Raw genomic sequence first — 25306 nt, forward strand, 5'->3', positions numbered from 1 at the left:
AACATTAAAAGTCAGATCACATGTAATAGCAAAAATGTCATTTATTATCAGAAATGTTTATCATCTAACAATGATCTACTGAATAAATCATGTATTTGATTGCAAGAAAATACAAAAAAAAAAACTATGGAATCATTCTTTCAGCATTTTGTTTTTCTCTGACCAAAAAATGAAAAAAAATTTGCTGACTTATGAAAATTATTTTCATAAACAAAAATATGAAACCTCCAATTAATAATTCCTTTTATATTAACATAACAATGGTAACTCATAGTTACATTACTGCAATTAAATATTTCAATTATATAACTTTTTACATAGGGATTGCATCTCGAAATTCAAAAATTCCGGAATTCATTTTCATAATATAGTTTTGAATTCCGATAATTTTTCCAGCGAATTCCGAAATTAAAATTTATTATTTCGTGTTCTTTCCAACTTTTAAATTTTGTTTTTGTTTCTGTACATATAAATATTCTACATTCTAATTCTATAAGAAGAAATAAAGAAAACAATTGTAAATTACAGTTATCCTGCATAATACAAGTAGACATAGAGATCACATTCCTAAATTGCAGTTAATGGTTTCATGTCTTCTTTTCATATCCACATGTAATAATTTATTGAGATTTGCTTATTGCATTATTATGTTATTGCAGTTAACGGTTTCATGTCTTCAATCGCTGGTTCAACGACAACATCGCAGCACTCACATTTAAGAACAATACACAATATTAATGTATTAAAACAGGATGTCATGCAAGATGAAGGTCCAGAAAGCAACGCATCAAAAATGATGATTACAAACTATTTATTCAACAAAAAAGATGAATCACTTTCTGCAATCGTATCATGAATGGGTGCCTTATATAATATGCCATTCAAAGTTTTCCGTACTATTGATTTGAGAAATATGTTTTTCTTGATTTAAGGATTTGATTTAAGGCGCTCGAGAACATGTATTACCAAAATCACCTAATTCGATTTGCAAAATGGTTTTAGAATACGCACAAAAAATGCAGGCTAAAATGATGCAGGATTTTATAAATTTAAAAGAAGATGGAACAAGATTTTGCTTAACTCTAGATAAATGGACACCTTTAAGAAACCGATGTTATTTAAATGTGAATGTCCATGGCAAGAAATAGTTTTGGAATTTAAATTTAGTACCTGTTGAAGGATGTTTCCTTGCAGAGAAATGCATTACAGCTCTGAAAACCACATTGCAAGACAACAATCTAAATATCAATAAAGATATTACGTCTACAATAACTGATGGGGCAGCTGTGATGCAAAAAGTTAGGCAGCTTTTACCATGTAATCAGCAGTTGTGCTTCACACATGCAATACATTCAGCTGTAATTAATGTTCTGTATAATAATTCAAATACAACTGAATTGGTGGCTCACACATACAGAAAATGTTAGTGTAGAAGATCAAGTAAGTGACTTCGATGAATTGGATGAGGAATACATTGAAGCTGAAAATGTTGGCTTTATTGAACAAACTTATAACAAAGCTGAGCTTGTTGAGACTGAAGAATGTGATTTAGTTTTCTCATCAAAAAAGTTTGTTCGATTGTAAAGAAATTTTGTTTTTCGAGGACATAAAATGATATTCTTCAAGTACACGTGAAACAAGAATTTGGAAAACAATTGAAACTTTTTATGGACACTACAACTAGATAGAATAGCTTAGTCAAAATGCTTGAAAGGTTTAACAAGCTAAAAAGCTGTGTTAGAAAAGCATTGATTGGCATTGCATCTGATATCGTTATTCTAGATGCTGAAATTTTGTCGATTAAAAACATTATCTCTGCACTTCTCCCAGTGAAGCTTACTGTTGAAGCCCTTTGTTGAGAAGATGCAAAGCTGCTTTCTGCTGATTCAGTATTTTCTTTTATGTTTGAGAATTTCGGATCTGATGAACTTTCATTAAAACTAAAGAAGAAATTAGAAGACCGAATAAGCCAAAGACAAACTAATGTGTCTGAAACTCTTCAATATTTATACAATGGCAGAAATAGTGAGATTCACGCATCTTTCACTAGACCATTGAAAAAAATAATAGTCAAAGTTATTGAAAACTTTGCACAATTTTATTGAAAACTTTGCACAAAGATTGATATTTAACACTAACATGGAAACTTCATAGAAGTGATATTGAAAGAACAAACTAAGCCTTTAGCATTAATGCAAAAGTTGGACAACAAAATTCAATTGAAATTATTGTCCAACGTAACAACGCCCAAATCAACTCAACAAATAATAAATAGGAGCTTAATTTCAAAAATTAAATCTGAAATTAAATTCTTTGAAGAGAAGGGCGTTTGTGGAAAAATAGTCCATCTACTCATATTTGATTTTGATTCCACCATTTAACGTGGAGTCTGAGCGAGCCTTCTCAATTACTGGTAACTTTTGTACAAAAGTTCGAACGAGCCTCGGAGACGCAGCTTTAAGTGATCTCTGCTTTCTCACGGCATATTTTAGGCAAATAAAACAACAAGTTTATATTTTTTATTTTTAAATAATATACCATATTAGAATGTTTCTGTACTAATTGAATTTGGTATAATTTTATGTTCCATTTTTATTATTAAAGAAAGTAATTTTTATGCAATAAATAACAATGAATTATCTTAAATAAGTTATTTTTATAGACATAAAAAATTTAATTTTGAATTCCGAATTCCAATTTTTTTATTTTTGTCAAAATTTGCATTCCCTATTTTTACATATATCAAAATCAGAATAATAACATTAGCAATAGTACTACTTATGAAAATACTTAAAGATCTCTAATACTATTTACTATTTTCTTGTTAATATTTTAAATATAAAAATTTTTCCTTCAAAAAATTCATTCACATTTTGAATACTATTATTTTGTTTAGCGACTTTTCCTTCATAAATATATATATATATATATATATATATATATATATATATATATATATATATATATATATATATATATATATATATATATATATATATATATATATATATATATATATAATTATAATAAATTTATTTGCAACTCAACACTTTATAAGTACAGTAAATTAACATTAATAATAATAATAATACTAACAACATATATATATATAATATATATTATTATTATTATTACTATTAGTATTATTATTATTATTGTTATTATTATTATTATTATTATTATTATTATTATCATTATTAGTAGTATTAATTTACTGTACTTATAAAGTTTTGAGTTGCAAATGAAAAGTTATATGCAGTTCTAAAAGCTCTTTTTAATAACCAATTATGTTCACTATTTAATTAGATTTAAATTTTAAATATTTTGCTTAATATAGTAAATTTTAATTATAAAAATGAGTAAAACAGGCCGTACAGGGTAGGGGGGGGGGGGAAGAAATTAAACCATAGTTGCCAATTTATTTATACCTATAAAACAAATTAGCGAAATGGAAAGAGTTTAATGTTACTTTTGCTTTTTAGATATGAGTTCCATTTTTAGACATTATGTCTAAAAATGGAACTCATATGACTAAGCATATTGAAAAATGTCGAAAATGTCCTGATGAAGTAAAAAGTCTATATGCAAATAAATCAGGTCATTATCAAAAACAGCAAGACTCTTTTGGAGATGCTGAGCCAAAAGCAAAAAATCCACGATCTGATTTTTTTGGAACGTCCTCTTCTGAATCAATTTGTAGAAGTAAAACACCAAGTTCCGTGTTTGACAGCATGACAAAAACTGAAAAGGTGTGTATTGTATTTTGAAATTTTAAGTTTTATTTGAAGAATTAACTGATAATGGCAACTAGCTTATTAAAAGTTCATGATATATAGATTTTAGATTTGTTTCATGATTGACTTATGTACCAGTATGACATTATCTTTTGCAGGAATTGATTGATACACACCTAGCCAGAGCAATAGTTGATTGCCACTCCATATAGTAGAAAATAACTATTGGAAAACTTTTTTGAACAAGTTATGTTCTGCTTATAAGCTTCCATCAAGACATAAAGAGTCAACTGCAGATTATCTTGGATCTATGTGTGATGGATGGAGCAATGTAAGGTACAGTAAAAATTTATTATAATATTAGTTGGTGCAATTGAAGCTATATTATTTAGTTAATAAACAGATCATATTTGTTTATATGCTGTTTCTTCTTTACAGAAATGAAGCTATCATTAACTTTGTAATGACATTGCCTTCTACATCACCGATTTTGTAGAAGACATTGCCTACAGGTAAAACCATAATTCTAGTACTGTATACAATGGATTTATTTAACAAACTGCTAGACTTTTAAAATATTCATACTATTTTATAATTAACTTTGATATTAAAATTATAACAAACAACACTGAAAACCACTTCAGTAAGCAGAAATAATATATCAGTAAATAGGTTTATAATATTTATATAGTACAGTATATATAATATATCCTAAACTGTTTTGTAGGAACATTAAGCCATTCTGGTGAAAATATGGCAAATGAAATAAAGAAAGTTTTAGAAGAAATAAATCCTAACAAAGTTTTGGGCATTGTGACTGACAATGCTGCAAATATGAAAAATGCATGAACTCGTCTAAAAGATTGTTATCCCCATCTTCATTGCTATGGGTGCATTTCACATGGTTTAAATTTGGTGTTCACAGATTTTTTAAAATTGACAACTTTAAGTGTTTTGATGTCACAAGTAACTAATATTGTTAAAGAGATAAAAAATTCTCATTTATCTGCTGCAGCGTTAAGAGATATACAAAAAAAATCAGCTGGTGTAGTAACATGCATTTCCTTGAAACTACTAGTACAAACTAGGTAATACAACTAAAAGTATAAATATATTGTACATTACAAAAAAAATCGAAGCATGTAATTTATTTTATTATTCATAAAAATAGAAACATTAAACTTATTTAAAGGTGGGGATCAACTGTAGCATGCTTAGATAGCATACAGAAAACAAGCAACCATTAAAAACATTGGCTATTTCTGAAAACAGTGGACTTAATTCAGCAACAACAAATATTCTTCTACCAGATGTTTTTTTGGACAGGGTTGAAGGTTTTTTCAAATTGCTGTCACCAATAGCTGATGCGGTAAAGAAAACTGAACCAAATACTCCCATGTTATTTACTGTTGTGGAAACTTTTCACTACTTGGAAGACCATATTTTTAAAAACTTAGCAGTTAGCCCATTCTCAAAAAGGGAAGAAGAAGAAGCCAAAAAGATCTTCAAGAAAAGAAAAGATTTTTGTTTAACAGAAACTCACCTAGCTGCCCAATATACTAGATCCCATATTTCAAGGCAAAGTCTTGACTGGAGAACAAAAGGTATTTACTACTCATAATTCATATATGATTCTTAAAATCAAATACATTTTAGCCTTGGGCATTAAAAATAAAATTTTTGAAAAATTTTTAATTATTTTTAGTACTATTTGACAAATTTGAAAATACAAATGAATAAAGTAATAGTAAACTTATTGAAAGAAAAATCTTTTTTATAGATTGATGCATGTGAGGCAATACACAACATTGCTGCAAGTATGCCTGAAGTAAACAAAGAAACTATGATGTTTGACTTGCCTAATTACCAATCAAAGGGTAGCATATTTTCAAAACTTTTTATTTGGACTGCAGTTGGAATAATTCAACCCATAAATTGGTGGAAAAGGTTGTGTTCCTTTACCTAACTATCAAAAGTTGCATTTAGAATTCTTCAGCTACCAGCTTCAAGTGCAGCATGTGAGAGAAGTTTTAGCACTTATTCTAACATTCATAGTGCGCAAAGAAACCACTTAACAACGGAAAGGGCTGGAAAACTAGTTTTCATTTCACAAAATTTAAAGTTATAAAATATTGAAACATTAGTTATGAAAATGGTAGAAGCATAACTACTCCTCAAATTAATAACTCAAGTGTAAATAAAATTCCTACACTCCAATGCCTTGGTCAGAGTCTGAAGCAGTTAATATAGAAAGTGACAGTGACTTTGTTTATGAATCATTAGATGAAGGTAGTCTAGGGCAAGAAGACTTGGACTCAGAAAGCACATCCATTTAGAATATCTTTTATAGTTTAAATACATGTTAAAATTACTAAATTATTGACTTTTTTGCTTAAATATATATACTTTTTTTTAATTGTGTATATACTACACTACACAGTGCTACATTACTTAGCACTAAATTAATAAACAATTAAAACTAATAAAACATTATTATTCAAAAATATTAGAATATGTAAATTAAATAAAGTTAAAGCTTTATAAGGGCTTACTGGCAATATAATTCAACATATGTAACAAACAATGTAAGATTAATTTATTGCATAATAAATAATAGGGCTGTCTATTTCTTTAAAGATTTGAAGTCTGATATTAAATAAGCATGATATTGTATATTAGTATATTTAAATTATAAAAATGGTTATTTTGTTATGGACAAGTATAGTTTCTGTATATAATGAGTGTAATATTTTAGATATTTAAGAACAATATTAAAGAAGTAAAACATGACAAATAAACATTCTCATACAATATACCTAGATTTATAACTAACTTAATATTAAATCGCCTAATAAATATACTTAATAAATAGCTCTTTAAGTTTTTTATTAAAACATTAACTTTAAATTGGTATTTATACATTGTATTTGTGATTATAGTGATCATATACTATAAATAGACAGAATAAAACAAAACTCTTCCAAATTATTTACCAAGAAAAATAAAAAACTTGTTATATATATATATATATATATATATATATATATATATATATATATATATATATATATATATATATATATATATATATATATTAGACCATTTCAAAATTGTATATAAAAAAGATATTTGTTGAACTTTATTTGGGCTACCCTTTGATTTAATGTGGTTTGTGGTCAGGAAAATTAGTTCAAAATTGCAAGCCTAAATAATATGTTTTAGGGACAGCTCAATTAACTTTACTTTTTAACAGGTCCCTATTATTTTGAAAAAAGAAGTTTTTTCAAAAGTATGTCATGTTGGGTCTTAAAAGTAGCGAAATTATAAAAAAATTTCAAAAAAATTATAATTTCATACTACAATTATTATTTTAGATTTAATTGCACAAAAACTATGGTTTTTTAACTAGAAATAAAAAAAGTACATTTTTACAAGTTTTTAATAAAAATAAAAATTTTTTAGTTTATTTTTTATAAAACAATTATTATTTTTAAAAATTATATATCATTTTGCTTCTTTTGAGTACTAGGTTGATCTACTTTTAAAGAACTTTATATACAGTTGTGGCCAAAAGTCTGTTGTGTGCTCAAATATAACTGCATTTTGCGTCATTTTGCTATTTTAAGCTTGTTGAAAGCCTAGAAATGAACCAAAAAGCTGTTTGTTTTATTGATTGAACTAATTGAGATTATCTTTTGTTTTAAAAAATGAAATAGTTTCATTTCTTATTTGTTTACGTTGTGTTCTTTGTTTACTTTAGATCAATAATTTTATACCAAAAATGGGATTTTCACATAAAAAACGTGGTCAGAGTGTTACATTAGTTAACTCAGGTTAACACAAGCAGCTGTGGCACAACATCTTATTGTTTCCCAGCAAGTTGTGTTATTGACAATGAAACGTTGGCAAGAGACAGGTAATGTGAAATCAAAATGTCAAACCGGACGCTCTAAGGTTACAACTCCTGCTACAGTCGAGCGATAAAACAACACATGTTAAAGAATCTAATGATATCATCCTTTGTCGTAGCAACTTAACTGCCACACAGAGTTAGTGCAAGAACCATTCAACAACATTTAAGTGACACTTTTAATCTAAAACCATACCAAACTGCACCAAAACTGCTGTTATCGAAGAAGAACGTTCGTGATAGATTACTTTTTAGCAGGAAATTCAAACATTACACTAGTGAAATGTGGAATGAAGTAATGTTTAGTGACGAAAGTAACATAAAGTTGTTTTCTGCAGCACCAAGATATGTTTGCCGTCCTGCCAATAAAAGATTTGATTCAAAGTTTTGCATACGAACTGTTAAACATTCACCATACTTGATGGTATGGGGCAGCTTCTCAGCGTCTGGCCGAGGCTCCCTTTACTTTCTTCCACAAAATACCACATGAGTGCACAGAAATATATTACCATGCAGATTTACAACTGCAAACTGTTTATGCATGACGGTGCTCCCTGTCATCAAGCAGCTTTAGTGAAAAACTGGCTTCGGGATCATGGGGTTGAGGTTCTAGGTCCTTGGCCGGGGCAGAGCCCAGACCTAAACCCCATCGAAAACTTGTGGCATATAATGAAACTAAAGACTGACAAAGAGAAACCATCAAATTTAGATGATCTTCATGCCATCATTACACGTGTGTGGTGCACAGACATAACTGTTGATGTTTGTAAAAATCTCGTAAATTCTATGCCTGCGAGAATTGCTGAAGTAATTAAGAATAAGGGACAGTGCAGCAGATATGAGTGAGATGTAAAACTGAACTATATTACTGTTATGTAATTTTAAATAATGTCTTGATAAACTGTGAGGTGTGTTAGAGACACTGTGTCCATTTAAACTTTGAATTTGTTTAAAAAACACGAATACAACAGACTTTTGGCCACAACTGTATATATATATATATATATATATATATATATATATATATATATATATATATATATATATATATATATATATATATATATATATATATATATATATATATATATATATATATATATATATATATATACATATAAACTTGAATTTTATATCATTTATGTGTTAGGTAAATTTTCTATTAAACATATTGATATAGAAAATCAGGTTGCTCACATCAAATTATCATTGAAGATATGCTCAATTTTCAAACCTATCCAGATGCAATAAACATGCTAAATTTCATAGAAAAATAGTATTGAGCAGATAGCTTAAAGACTTTTGGTACCTAATTTTTGTTTTTCAGAATTTGGAAACAGCAGATATGGGGGTGGATTTCTATATCATTTTTTTAATATATTTAACTGAATTTAAATAAATTTCAATCATGACAACAATAAAAACCAGTTTGCATAGTTAAAAATCGATTTTTCAATGGCAGGGTGAACTTTTTTCAAAAGATATGTGAATAATAGTTCATTTTATGCTTTTTAGGTAAAAGTTCAGCAATCTACAGTACAGAAAATTTATAGACAACGTTTAGACAGTACAAGAAAATTTATAGACAACGTTTTTGCTTAAAAGAGTCACTTCCTAAACTGCTTAAATCTCATGTTGTCTATAAATTTTCTTGCGCTGGCTGTAATGCCAGTTATATTGGAGAAACCTCCAGACACTTGGCAACTAGAATAAATGAGCACCTTAAAAGTGATAAACAATCTCATATATTTAAACACTTAAATTTATCTCTTAATTGCAAAAATTTGGCTAACTGTGATTCTTTTGAGATTTTGGATAATGCCCCAAACAAACACAAATTAAAGATAAAAGAAGCCCTCCACATTAAATGGGAAAGTCCCTCGCTTAATAAACAAGCTTTACATTATACTATGAACTTATCTATTTAATTTTACTGTCAGTTTATTTATATATATATATTTTTTGACAGTTGGTTATTTTTATTGGTTATTTACCGAGTTATTTTGTAATAAATATATTGGTTTATTATGTATAATTTTTTGTCCGTTAATATTTCTTTGTAAAGACTTCTATTTTTTAATATATATTTCAGAGTTTTTTATTATTGTAAAATAATCTTTTGAAAATGTAAATAAAATTTTACAAAACATGTCAAGAATAAAAAACATCGTGTTATTTTTAAAAATAATTACTTATTTTATGCTATTACGACGTTCAACATATATATATATATATATATATATATATATATATATATATATATATATATATATATATATATACACATATACATATACATATATAAATATATATATACACACATATATATGTATATAAATACATACATATATATATATATATATATATATATATATATATATATATATATATATATATATATATATATATATATATATATGTATGTATGTATATAAATACATACATATATATATATATATATATATATATATATATATATATATATATATATATATATATATATATATATATATGTATGTATATATATATATATATATATATATATATATATATATATATTAGGGTGTCCCAAAAAACATATCTTGGTTATACACCTTATTAAAAAAAAAAAAAGCAAAACTTTAAGTTTTCAAACCTTCAGGAAGTGTTAGGTGTAGATTTCCATTTTTTTTCAAAATATTTTATATCTTAATAAATATAAAAAAACTGAAGAAGAAAACAGTTTATTTTGCTTCAAAATATTTATTTTTTTATTTTAAATAAATTTACAATCAAAAATAATTTATACTAAGGAGTTATGCTGTTCAAATCACTCTTTTCCATCATTTTATTCACTTTTTTTCTAACCACCCTGATGTTTTGTCTCTGACTTTCAATATGACTGTCTGCTAGAAAATCTTTCAAAAGACAAATATTTCTTTCAGAGCAGTCATTTGTGCACGGAATATTTGAAACAAAATCTTTAATAAACTTAAAGCTGGGATGGAGATCGATAAATTTTCCATCAGAAATCCAAAACAATATATTTTGTATATTAAGGTCAAGTAAAAAAAAAATATACCAGCTGTTTTTCCCAACAAATTCGTGCAAGTGAGTGTTCCTGTTAATGATTATATCCACTCTAATCTCTGGTTTCTTTATTTCAAAATAAGAAATATCCTCAGGATATGGATAGTTAATAAGTTTCTGTATCATTAAGAATTTCTCTTCATTAGTTACGCCTGGATCTGCTAGTGATACAATAACAACATCTTCAGCCAAGTACCACATGTCTAAAAAGAGAATTTTTGAGACTTTTACCTAATATTTCGTTTTCTTCCTCTATGCTTTCTGCTACTTTAATTGCTTTTAGATCATTAGATGGTGCCTGGATTATTATAGATGACTTCAGAAACTAAGGAATATGAAATATTGCTACAAAAGGTGCAATTTTGTTGAATTTAGTTTAAGCATCAATAAATATATCCCATTGGCCATAAATCTAGCCTCATGAAAAACAGGGGATTGATGAAGGTAGAAATTTGGTACTTCATCCTAAGTATTCTTTAGCCTCTTGCACAATCTGGTACAAGTAAGAATTGTTTTTGAAAATATTGAAATTAAATCTGTCTAATGAGTTAATGTCTTCATTGCATACCTGAAAATTTTCAGGCCAATGTTTTTTAAAATTAAAAAACTTTTTTTTTGGTGCCTTAGTCTTTCCTGTTAGTGCTTGCACTAAATGACTAATGTGTCTCTTATATATGTGTCAACGACATAAATCCCACATAATGTACTTTCCGACACATACCTACTTATAAGTTCAATTCCTCCATTATGTGCACCAGTGTTTGAAGCAGTTGTCAGTACAAACAGGAAAAATGTTTATTTTTAATTTCAAAATCTTCTAGTACTTTTTTTATTTCTTTTGATTGATCTTTACCTTTAGATGAATTTGCTTGAAACACTCCTAGCAGAATATCCCTACTATCATCATCCTCAGGAGCTGTCACGCTTACTGCAATCCTTTCAACTTTTAAAGTAATATTATTTTTAAGATCCCATTCATTGCACAATTTACTATCAAAGTGAAGTAAGAGTTTCTTACTGATCAAAACATTTTTATAATTATTTCTAATTTCTTCACCTTCGCTTTTGATGATATGAAATCTTTTTCTGTTGGTTCGTGATCTTGACAAAACAATACTTTCTAAATCATGCCTTGCATACTTCAGAATTGAAGAAAGAACTGCTGTATGATCCCTCACACTAAGACGAAATCTGGCAGCGACTTAACTTGTAGCTTTTATTAATCCATCCCCTGATTTTGAGAGGTGCAGCTCATCAGATCTTTTTTTTTGTTTTGTTTTGTTAATGGTACAGGGGACTTTTTATCTTCTTCACTAGATACATCAAAAAACAAATCATTAGATGAATTTGACTCAAAATATACTGATTCTGTGTCAAAACCAGAGACAAAATTATTTTCAAATAAATTTTTATCTTCTATGTCTGTTTTGCTTTAGTGCTATGCTACATGTGATAGTGCCACATGTAATGTGATCCAAAAAGAATTAGTTTTTTTATGATAAAGCTAAATAATATTAAACTTATACTTTTTGGATATAAATTCATTACTAACTGTTCAAAGTAGTTTACACTTTTGCATATTTTTCAGTAGTCTCATATTCGTACCATATGAAAGCTTCAACTATTGAACCTTCGACATATGCAGTTTATGGCACAAAGACATTAAATAAGCATATTTCTAGAGAAAAATTTCCTGGAAAAAAATCTCAGTTATCTTATGTCTTCTCAGTTAGCTTTTCCAGAGAACACCGGAGCAAGACAGCTTTAGCAAAAAAATTGTTAAATGAAAAGAAAAAATTATTAAAACTTTAAGGACAAAAATCAAAGAGCTGAAAAAGAAATTTAAAAAAATTATTACAGTGAGTGTATTCATAATTCAAAGGCTACAAAAAAAGACATTGAAGATAAATGAAAAGCAAGTGCAAATAAGGCAAATAAAACTCAAATATAATGCTGATAATAAGACAAATAACAATGATATTTTGCTTAAAAATTATATGTTTCTGATAGAGGAGGATGAGATTACAAACTTGAAAATTTCAGAAGATGAAAATACATATGAAAATGATAATTTATAACATGTTGTTATGAAATGTCTTAACAGGTAACATTCCATTGCTAATATAGAAAAGAGAGCAATATATTGGTGTAATTTTTACTGATATACCCAATCCCAGTATTGTTGAACAAATGACTCGTGAACTAGTCATTAAATCAGATCTGCAATCACTAAAGGTTATCGAAAATAATCATCTTACTATAAGATTTGACACTACAATACAAGAAAGTGTTCACATTAATATCGCTTGTTTGACATCAAAAGAAAACGCAAAAAAAGAAACACTTGCTAGAATTTTTATTATTTTATTGATTTGATTAAAATGATAATTTGTTAATAGAACTAAAACTCTTTTTTAATATAGCTGTTGCAGAACAAAATTTTACTAATTTTGAAATAAATACAATATATATATATATATATATATATATATATATATATATATATATATATATATATATATATATATATATATATATATATATATATATATATATATATATATATATATTATATATATAAATATATATATATATATTATATATATAAATATATATATATATATATATATATATATATATATATATTGTATTTATTTCAAAATTGCACATTAAAATAATCCATGTCCTATCATGTTTATATTGAAGAATACAAAAACAATTCTATGTACATCTTTTAGTGTAAATTTAATCTAAATCAATAAAGGAGGGCTACATCAGGCTCCTCTCTGTAGACCCAGGAGAGTAGCACAAAGCAGCTGGTCAAGTAAGTTATGATACAAATTCTTTAAAGAAATGTACAGAAGAAGAATCAACCGCTTCCTGTGAATAAGCATTCCAGTATTTTATTACTATATTTGTAAAATATTTTCTTGTTTGATGCAACCTTTAACTAGTTGAGGCTGATTGGTCTCACAGAGATTGTAATTTGTTGTTGAATTTAGTAAAATTTGAGAGAAATGAAAGTTGAATTCATCAATCTGATGAGTAAATTTGAACTGTTGGATTAGGTCACCTCTTTTCCTGTGATCCTCAAGTGATATTATTTTCAGGCTTTGAAATCTTTTTTCATATGATTTTATTATTTTTTTAGATATTGTTTTCAATACACCATTTTTTATTTTTTTATTTTTTTACGTCTTCGCTTCCAACAAGGCTGCAAGCAACCACTAATTAGAGTTAGAAGTTACTGGAAGAGAAAAGATGAAGATTGTAGAGCAAGAATACGATTGACAGATGACTTAAAAGATTGCAAATTATATGAATCAGGAAAGCAAAATGAAGGAAGCAAATTCAAAATAAGTAATGTTTGAGGGAAAAAACTAGACAAATAAGAGTTTTTGGAGCACTTAGGAACAGTCACAAAGAAGATCTGAACTATTGCAATACCCATTGGATAAAAAAAATTGAATTTTATCTGAATTGAAGTTCACCAGTCACTGTGAGCCCCATGCTGTAGCAGAAGTGAGATTCTTCTCAAGCTCAAATGCCCCCTCCAAGCAACCAGAGAGTGTTGGCTTCTTATCATGACAAGAGTAAATGTTAGTATCATCAGCGAACAATGCCACCTTAGATGTGAGAATATCTGGAAGACTGTTAATGAAAATTAAGAAGAGTATAGGGCCAAGGATTGAACCTTGAGGAACCCCTGAAGTTAAAGAATTAGAGGAAGAGTGCTATCCATAAAGGACAACTTTATTACTACGATTGGAAAGAAAGGATTCAATAATATTAAAGATGTTACCAGATATACCGTAAGAAGAAAGCTTATGGAGAAGACCAGCATGCCAAACTTTATCAAAAGCTTTAGAAATGTGAAGAGTGATGGCCTTAACCTCTCCACCTTTATCTAATGCAGGATAAAATCTATCGGTTATTACTGTTAGCAAACCAACTGTAGAACGAGAAGATCAAAATCCATATTAATGATCAGAAAGTAAACTATTAGATTCAAGATGAGAGATTAAGTGTTTGTTAACTAAAGATTTAAAAACCTTGCTTTATGATAGGAAGAAGACTAATGGGATGGTAGTTGGACAAATCAGATTGCTCTCCAGAATTTTTGAAAATAGGGATAACAGATGCTGCTTTCCAGCAGGCTGGAAAACAAGACTCTGATAAGCACTTGTTAAATAGTTTTGAAAGTATAGATGACAGGTCCGGAGAACACTTGTGCAAGACAATAACAGGTATGTTGTCTGGACCACAAGCTATAGAAGAGTCTAAGCAGGAAATCACGAAGAAAATCACAGAAAGAATCCCAGGCAGCTTAAAGGTAGTTGTAAAAAGTACGACGATAGGGGGATTTAGATGATGAAGAAGAATGAGATAATAGTTTTAGAGAGATCAAACCGTGATCAGAAATACTTGAGGGTAAATGTGGAGAAACTGAACACTTACTAGGATCAGTAACAAGACATAAGTGGAGTAAAGAAGGTAAATGATTTGAGTTGTCTGGAAAGCAAGTTGGAAAGTTGACTATTTGTGTTAGGGATTGAGAAAGGCAAAAGTGTGGGCTTTAACACCTGCAAAGTCACTGACACTAAAGCTAAGGCATTTAATGTGATGAGCATTAAAGTCACCAACAACAACAATATTGGCTGATGGTTAAAGAGAGAGGACTTGGTCAATTTGATTAGAAATAACATCAAAAAGAGTGCAGTCTTGAGATGAAGGAGAGCAATATAGAAAAAAGAGAAAGGCAATCAAGTGAAGTGGTGCTAAACAAAAGCACATAAAAGAATAGTCTGTGGATTCAAACAAAGTTTCCCACCAAATGAGTGAATTCTTACTAATGTAAATGCCTAGGCCAAGCATATGACAATTGGAGTTTTTACGAATTAAAGAAAGATAACCATCAACACTAAGATCACAAGATGAGACAGATGAACTCGATTAGGCTCAAGCATAGACAGTACTCAGTACACTTTTTAATAGCCCAAGCAATTGCCTCATTACTATTAATAAATTCTAAGTCATAACAAAGGGCTCCAAATATAGCCTTGACAATGCAAACCAAAAGTACAAACAGGGACACCATCCATGCGCAGCATGGCACTGTTAGTACTCTGATATTTTTCAGTTGTTGATGGAATCAGCCTCTCTGAGAGCTACCACAGAGTTCGGGAAATCTGACTTCCAATAAGCCTCAGAACCATAAAACTGAGTTTTAGAGCTGTACCCTCATTAGGAGATAATAGAATGAGTTGCCTAGTCATTACTTGCTCTTCTATCAACTCACTCAACTTTATTGTTTATATCTTTATTGCTAGGGCCAAAGTAGAGCTCTTCTTGACACTGGAAGCTCTAACACATTTATAAGCAAATCATTATGTGACTCTTTAAAACTTAACATACTCTAATAAGTCTCTATGGCTGATCCTTCCTTATCTTGTCAAGTTATAGGTAAAGTTTCAACTAACTTAACTTTATTAGGTATAAAGTACTCTAGTATTAACTTTTTGGTCATACCCAACTCTTGTGAACAAATCATACTTGGTAGAGATTTTCTACAGTTGCACCAAAGTCTTATATATCAATTATGATCATAAAAAAGATTCTTTAAGAATTTGTTCTTTAAATAGTATTACAATGAAAGCTAGCAATTTTTCCCCTCTTCTATCTTCAGAATGTAGACTGATTGCTTAACTTTCTAGACAATATAACTCAGAGGACAAAGCATTCATTGAGCAAGAAACTAAAAAACTTTTGGAACTAGATATAATTGAACCCAGTAACTCTCCTTTGTGATCACAAATAGTTGTTACCAGGAATGAGAAACATAAAAAAAGCATGGTCATCGATTACTCACAAACAATAAATCAGTTTACACTACTTGATGCTTATGCTTTACCTAACATCAATGAATTAGTTAAATCTATTGCAAAATATTCATTATTTAGCACATTTGATTTAAAAAGTGTTTATTACCAAATACCTCTCCTAGAAAGAGAAAAGTATTATACTGCCTTTGAGTCCAATGGGCATCTTTTCCAATTTAAAAGAATTCTGTTTGGCCTCATTAATGCTGTCGCACAATTTCAAAGATAAGTTTATTTAAGAAAACAAATTAGAAGACACCTTTGTTTGTCTAGATAACTTGCTTGTATGTGGTACATCTAAAAATAAACATGATTTTAATTTAGAAAATTTTTTTGAAGCTTCTAAGAAAGCAATGTTTATGTTCAATGAAGAAAAGTCTATATTGTCTACTTCGTGTACAACCTTCCTAGGTTTTATTAGAAAAGGTGGCTCTTTTTCTCCTGATCCAGATCGCTTAAAGCCATCAATTGAAATGCCTGCTCCTACTGATAGTGCTTCTCTCCATGGAGTCCTTGGTATGTTCTCATACTATTTCCAGTATATCAAACATTTTTCTGACAAAATTCATCCTTCTCTAACTTCTACCTTTCCACTGTCAACTGAAGCTATTAAATGTTTCAATGAAATGAAAGAACTAATCTCTCAATCAGCTCTACAAGCTATTGATGAAAGTATACCATTTGAGGTGGAAACAGATGCCTCCGATTTTGCCATAGTTGCTTCCCTTAATCAGGCTGGAAGACCAGTTGCATTCTTTTCTCGCAAACTTTCACCTACTGAAAAAAAACATTCTTCTGTTGAAAAGGAAGCTTATGCTATTGTCAAATCACTTTGAAAATGGAAACACTACCTTGTTGGTCGGCATTTTGCTCTAGTCACCGACCAGCGCTCTATCTCTTTCGTGTTTGACAATAACAAGAGTCAAAAAATTAAGAATGACAAGATTCTGAGATGGAGGATAGAACTTTCTTCGTACAGCTATGATATAGTTTATTGCAATGGATGTAACAATTTTGTTGCTGATGTCCTCTCTAGATCTTGTTGCTCTATGACTATAAATGGACCCTCTCTTAAGGAACTAAATGAATCTCTTTGCCACCCTGGAATCACCAGAATGTAATTTCATTTTATAAAATTGAAAAATCTGCCTTTTTCGATCGATGATGTAAAAAAAAATCATTTCTTTGTGTCAAATTTGTGCTGAATTAAAACCTAAATACCATGTAAGCAATTTTAACCACACCTTAATAAAATCTACTCAACCTTTTGAGCGACTAAGAATAGATTTTAAAGGATCTATTCCGTCTTCATCTAGCAACATATATTTTTTAACAGTTGTTGATGAGTTTTCAAGATTTTCAGAAAAAAGACCTGGCTTTCCATGCAATCCAAATCATTTAGAAAAGCTAAGTTATTTGGATTACCTGGAAAGCCAGGTCAGAAATAGTATTGAAAAGAAGAAGGGATGAAGAAGAGAGATATAACTTAAAAAAAAAGGTGATAAAGTGAAGTCAGGGTGTGACAAATCTTTTTTTTTAATGAACACTGACATTCGTATCTTTATTTATTGATGAACATTTAATTTAAGAGGTAAATGTCAAACAAGGCACGATTTTGAAAAAAGCAATTTTTTAGCATGGTTTCTTTTAAAGTAATTGTTTTGTTATGTAAATGCCCAGGCCAAGCATATCATTGCTCCAAAAAATTTAATGTGGTAGTGTAACCACAACTAAAGTAGCCTCCTCAACTGTAGTGGCGTTCATGGTCTTGGGGAAGTGAATTAAAATTTAAAAAAATGAGGCTTTTTAAAATTTAAAAAAATGTGGCTTTGATAATGCACAACAAAAGTACGAACACAGGAATATCATCCATGTGCAACATGGCACTGTTTGTACTCTGATACTTTACAGCTGCTAATGGAATCAGTCTCTCTCAGAGCTACCACAAAATTCAAGAAATCTAAATACCAGCTGGCCTCAGAAACATAAAACTGAGTTTTAGAGCTATACCTTCGTTAGAAGATAATAGAATGAGTTGTATAGTCATAAAAACAGAGACATATGCAAAACCCATGCATTGAGTCAAGAAGATCCAGCATTCAATATCCTAAACTGGAAACAATGTATTACAAATACATCTATGCCAGCCTATTAGATAAAGAAGTGGCGCAAAGCTGAATAGATAGAATCTGTGTACCCCTTAAGTCTTTGCCTAGGAGGCCTTCTACAAGACAGTAGCCAGATGCATTTAACATCTGCCCATGATGAGTATTTTTATCAAGACACAATCTTTAGCCTTTACTCAACCAAGAGCCCCCAGGCAGGGGGTGTGTTAGGTCAGAGTTGGCTTCTCCTAGCCTTGCAGGCTGTACGCAAGTATCTCTAAATGTGGCTGGAAATTAAATTTCCTTGCACATTTTTGGTGTCTAACTTTAATCTTTCTAAAATTAGAAACTAGATCAGCAGTAGTTGCAAGAAGATTGAATTCCATATTAATGATCAGAAAGTAAGCTATTTGATTCAAGATGAGAGATTAAGTATTTGTTAACTAAAGACTCAAAAACCTTGCTTATGATAGTAAGAAGACTAATGGGACGGTAGTTAGACAAGTTAGATCGCTCTCCAGAATTTTCGAAAATAGGGATAACAGATGCTGCTATTCAGCAGGCTGGAAAACAAGACTCTGATAAGCACTTGTTAAATAGTTTTGAAAGTATAGACGAAAGCTCAGGAGAACACTTCTGCAAAACTATAACACAAATAAAACACTCAAAAATACGAATTAATTATAACTAATTATTGTTAATATGCATCAATTTTACAAAGACAATGTAATACATATGGTTTTTTCTAGTATTAAAATATGAAATATTTTATTAAATATGCTAAGACATTGTAAAGTAGCCTTATACTATTATTTATTAGTGGCAGAGTAAATTATCTTGAGTAAGAGACTAAAAATTTAAGTTAATACAAAAAAACATTAAATTTATATATACATATTATATATATATATATATATATATATATATATATATATATATATATATATATATATATATATATATATATATATATATATATATATATATATACATTTATATATATATATATATATCCAATAAAGGTGTACAGGTAGAGCACTTGCTTCATAAGGAAAAAGATTTGAGTTTAATTCCCACCAAGTTCCAAGGTAGTATAGCACTCAACCAGAGTCGGACTGGGAAGGAAGTTAGGGGGGATTTTTCCCAGGTCCCTGCTGTCTGAAGGTTCTGGGCCTCACTTTAAATCAAAATACACAAGTAAAACACACAAAAATACAAACTAATTATAACTAATTATTGTTAATATGCATCAATTTTGCAAAGACAATACATATGGTTATTTCTATAATTAAAATATGAAATATTTTATTAAATATGCTAAGACATTGTAAAGTAGCCTTATACGATTATTATTTATTAGTGGTAGAGTAAAATATCTTGAGCAAGAGAATAAAAATTTAATACAAAATTTAATACAAATTTAATACAAAAGAAATTTCGTGTTTTCATCAAGTTATGCGTATATATTTTATATAAGCCCAGAGCCCCAGAGAGAATAAAAATATGCTGGTGCAAAATTATTTTTGAGCCCCCTCTATATGATGATTAATTTATTCAGAACATAATAATAACTATAATAATAAGCACTGGCTTATAGGAAGCCAGTGCTTCCCAACCATAAGAAGCCATTGCTTCCTAGCCATAAGAAGCAAGTGCTTTCCAACCAGAAAGGTTCAGAAATCTTTAATGGGGCTGGAGATTTTATTTAAAATATTATTATTTCTTAGTAAACATTACTTCAGTTTTTTGTATTTATAAAAAATATATATTGAAATATAATTGGAGTTCAGCTTTAAATACAGTAAAATGGGTTAATCTAAAAAAATTTTCAGAAAATTTTTATATATAAAATTAAAAAAAATTTATATTATAATAAAACTAAAATAAAATTTTTTAATTTTTAATTTTGCTTCAATGGCGATGTTCTTTAAACAATAAAATACAAATCTTATCTTATTACCATAGCCATAAATCCATTTTAGCATGGCAATAATGTTCAGAAAATAAAGTGGTGTAATACGGCATTTTAAAATTACTATATTTTTAAAACCTTGCATATGGATTTATTTTTTAAACAAGTTGAATAAATTGATGGACCGAGTGCATGGTCAAAAATATGGAAATTTGCATGCACGTTATTAGAAATTTCCTGTACCCTTTAACAAAAAACTATGTGTTTATAGGTTTAACTTATTTTTGCTAAATTTTTTACTACCATTTATGTCTTTTCCCCCTCCCATTAACCCTGCGTGTTTCTTAGTGCCAGTGCACTAAGAAACCTGCAGGGGGAATGGGAGGGGGAAAAGACATAGATGCACACCCTGCACTCAACTTATTTCTCCGCACAGCGTCCTTCATCAAGGTTTGTGTTTTAAAACTATAGAGTTGAGAGAAGGTTATAACCACAATATATATATATATATATATATATATATATATATATATATATATATATATATATATATATATATATATATATATATATATATATATATACATATATATATATATATATATATGTATATATATATATATGTATATATATATATATATATACATATATATACATATATATATACATATATATATATATATATATATATATATATATATATATATATATATATATATATATATATATATGTATATATATATGTATATGTATGTATATATATATATATATATATATATATACATATATATATATATGTATATATATATATATGTATATATATATATATACATATATATACATATATATATACATATATATATATATATATATATGTATATATATATGTATATGTATATATATATATATATATATATATATATATATATATATATATATATATATATATATATATATATATATATTGTAAGCAGTGCCGTGGCTGCTGGGTTTGAGGCCCCCTAAAACCTGTTATTAGGGCCCTGAAATCTTAAAACTTTCCCATTTGGTATTTCTATAAGAAAAAAAAAAAAAGCTTCTTACATTTGCAAAAGAGCCCCTAAATTTTTTGGGCTCTCCCCCCCCCCCTCCTCTATGGTATGTGAAGGAACCACGGCTCTAATTGTAAGGCTCAACAAACATAATATTGTAAGCTTGACAAACCTGGAGTTAAAGGGACGCAATCTTACAGCAACAGATATTGAAGAGTCATCATTACTATCAGCATGTATAATATTTTCAGGAATTTCTGCATTAACCAATCCATTTGAGCTTGAATGATTATTTGACAAAGAACCAACCTTTTTACTTTCTAGTACTGAGTTTCCAATATTATTGGAATCTTTAAAGGGTGTTTTACCTTTTTCTTTATAAACGCTTTCATACCTTGTATCTTTCTTTAAAACTTTTGTTGATCCTTTTTCTTTTCTAATTTCTAGTACTTTAGTTCCACTAAAACCTTTATCAAGCAATCTTTTATCACCTTTAAAAAGAGCACGTGCATGGGTATTGCTTTTTTCTGTTTGGGTGTAATTTTTGTTCATACTGCTGTGTAAAAGCTCTGAGTCAAATAATTTTGTGTCTTTTTTCCAGGATGACATTGTACTAATTGGTCCTTTGATTAACTATTACTTTAAAATAATGTAAAAAATAACATATGTAATAAAAATCTTATTTTACATTATGTTACAAACAATATATAAATTGACAAATAAGAAAAATGTATTTTTTTTTTTTTTTTACATAACATAATATCGATATAAAATTATAAAGAGATAAAAAAAAAAACGATAGTAGTATGATAAGGACAACCGCTTAACAGAAACCTATTAAGTAATTAAACGTTTTAGTAATTAAACGTTTGTGTTTTGATTTTTTGAAATAATTCGCCAGAATTTAAAAAACAGTTTTGATTGGTTTTTATTTCAATTTTTGTTGAAAAAGATGATTTTGCAAAAATTAATAGTCTCAGCGCATTAAAGCGTCTTAGTCAATTTGAATTAAGTGTTTTGTAATGATAAACCTCAATACCCCTCTATAGTCCCGTACGAACAAAAATTATATTGGGGGGGGGGGGGCAGAACAACCCCGGAAAAGTTTTAAGGACCTTTTTTTTGGGCCCCCCCCCCCACTCCTCCGGTTGCTGCGGCCTGTTCTATTTTAATTATATTTATAGACGTTAAAAAGATTTAATTACAAAATTTTCTAGGTATACTAATTATTATAGTTATTTATTATATTTGTAGGGGAGACCGGCGCTAGTTGGCCGCAGGGGTAAGTTGACGAACTGCGTTTATCTTCAGAGCCTTTCATCAGAAAGTGACAAAAAATTACACAGAAACTTTCCTATTGACCATTTCATCATTCACTGTAGTATTGTCAGAATTTGCGCATGCGCATGGGAGATATTGAGATTTATGCGTTTTTCGGACAAAAACGTAACTTTTAGAACATCGTTTCCTTTTTACTTTACAAAGAAAATAGTTAGTCGTATGAAAAAAAAATTATTGTAAAAGTTCCAGTCACAATTGGTTTACTATATCCAGTCAGACTTTTTTTTTAAAGCTGCCGTTTTTTTTTAACTTTTTTTTTTGACTTTTTTTTTTAAAGCTGCCGTTTTCCATGTTTATTAAAAAAAAAGCTTTCGGGGTAAGTTGACAAATTTTTCACGGGGTAAGTTGGCTCATAGCATTTACTATGGAAAAAAATATGTATTTTTATAAATTTGTTTTTTTTTTTTTTAATTTTTAACAATATTGAAAAAAATTATTCTTACAAAAAAATTAAAAATAAAATTTTTTTTGGTTATTTTTTTCACGGATAAAAAGTGGGCTACTGTTTGGCTTTTATACGGACTAATATTTGGTACCAGCTAAAAGTAATATTAAATTTTGGGATAAAATTTTTACAAAAATTAATAGTAAAAAATTTCTATTAATTTTGCACTTAATAGTGCATTAATAATCATTTTTATAGTTTGCGCCAACTTACCCCGTGGTGGGGTAAGTTGGCGCAAATTTTTTTTTTTTTTTTGAGGGCCCGGAAAGGCCCCAAGAATTTTTTTTTGTAAATGAATGCAAATTTTATTAGTTACCCTAATCCATACTCTTTAAGACTACACTTTAATATTTTTTAAAAAATGTACCGTTAGGGTTACAGAACTCATAGAGCAAAAACCGAGTCAACTAGCTCCGGTCTCCCCTATTTATTATTTTAGTTACTTATTATAGTTATTTATTACAGTTATTATTATAATTATTTATAAAGTATTCGATTGCAATAAGAGATCAGCTGCAGCTGTCTATGCCCTCTAAGAAATTATTCAGTCGGCAAAATGGGCACTGTAGTTGACATACGCCTTCCCTCATTCCCTTCCTTTCCCCAGACCCACACACACCTTAAAGATCTCTTCGGAACGCCCCTGGAACAGCTGTGACTATTTTGATGTAATTTTGCCCTCAAAAAATCTTGTATTCTATATCAAATTTTCTATAGATAATAAATTAATTAGCTTTACTTATGTTTATGCAGTATTTAAAATAGTAAAATGTTCTTTTATCATCTTTTAACCTACTATGCAATTTTGCTAATTTTTTAAAGTAAATCAGTTCATGATTTTAATTTAAATGTTAAACTCAAACTTTAATTTACAAGGTAAAAAATTAAATTCAAATATTCTCATACAAAGGTTTTTAGCACATTAGTGTATTCTATTCAGAGTAATTTGACAAGTTTTTTATGAAAACTCAAAGCAGTTATGATATACAAGTTATATATAAGTGGGTAATTTTTTTTTGGACGACAATCGGTGATAACTTTTTGGCACCACCTTTTTTGATGTCAATATCACGGTTAATGCTCGTCTTATTTCTTAAATATCACGTTGTTGTTTCTGGCAGATTTCATTGACCTTTCCATCTTTTTTTCTGTCGGTTAACTTTATAAAGTTCTAAAAAAACATTTGTTTCTTTTTTGTTATAATTAATTTTTCAAATTTAATGAGGTTTAATGGTAAATTAGCTTTCAGAAATGGTTGCAGTTTATTCCAATTAAGTGAAGATCTTTATTCAAATATCTATTATCTTATCTGCTCTACGGTTGAGGTTATTTATTAAGGAGCATCTGGAAACTTGGGCAATTGTATGCCAGGAAAAGAAATATCTGGAAGTTAACCAGCAAACATTTGGTCTAAAAGAACACTTTTTATACGCTTAAAAGACTTATTTTATAGACCGAATGTTTTCAGTGTAGTCTTAAATCTCAAAATCCAAAAATTGCTGGATCCGATAATGCTAAAGACAATCTGTTTTTTATTATTTGCTCTACCTTTTTAAAGGGTATAAATTAAATATAAATATAAGTTAAAATAAATTTAAATTATATATAAAAATAATGGGCATAATTAAATATAAACTAAAGTATAAAACGAAAAATTCTACTAAAATGGTTAACATTTTTAGAAAACAAATTACTCCAATAAAACGGCATAGATCGTAACTCATAGCACTTATATATAACTTGTATATCATAACTGCTCCAAACTCCTCCTTTTTTCAAGGTAGTCAAGTCGAGAGTTTTTAGACGGTTCTCATAGTTAATTTTCTTGAGTGGTGGTATTAATCGAGTTGCACGATGTCGGACTCTTTCTAATAAATCAA

At 28.7% G+C, this 25306-nt stretch overlaps 1 protein-coding gene across 1 annotated transcript in view; it reads right to left on the reverse strand.

Annotated features, from left to right (window-relative positions):
* The window catches only part of LOC105848631 (kinesin-like protein KIF14), a 110746-nt gene extending 88428 nt beyond the window's left edge, over positions 1-22318 (reverse strand). Inside the window, exon 1 of the mRNA XM_065791748.1 lies at positions 21813-22318. Coding sequence (XP_065647820.1) covers positions 21813-22249 — 437 coding nt within the window. The 5' untranslated portion in view covers positions 22250-22318. The remainder of the gene's footprint in view (positions 1-21812) is intronic.
* Between the last annotated feature and the right edge of the window lie 2988 nt (positions 22319-25306).

Source organism: Hydra vulgaris, chromosome 02 (genome assembly GCF_038396675.1).
Source record: "Hydra vulgaris chromosome 02, alternate assembly HydraT2T_AEP".
Taxonomy (NCBI): domain Eukaryota; kingdom Metazoa; phylum Cnidaria; class Hydrozoa; order Anthoathecata; family Hydridae; genus Hydra; species Hydra vulgaris.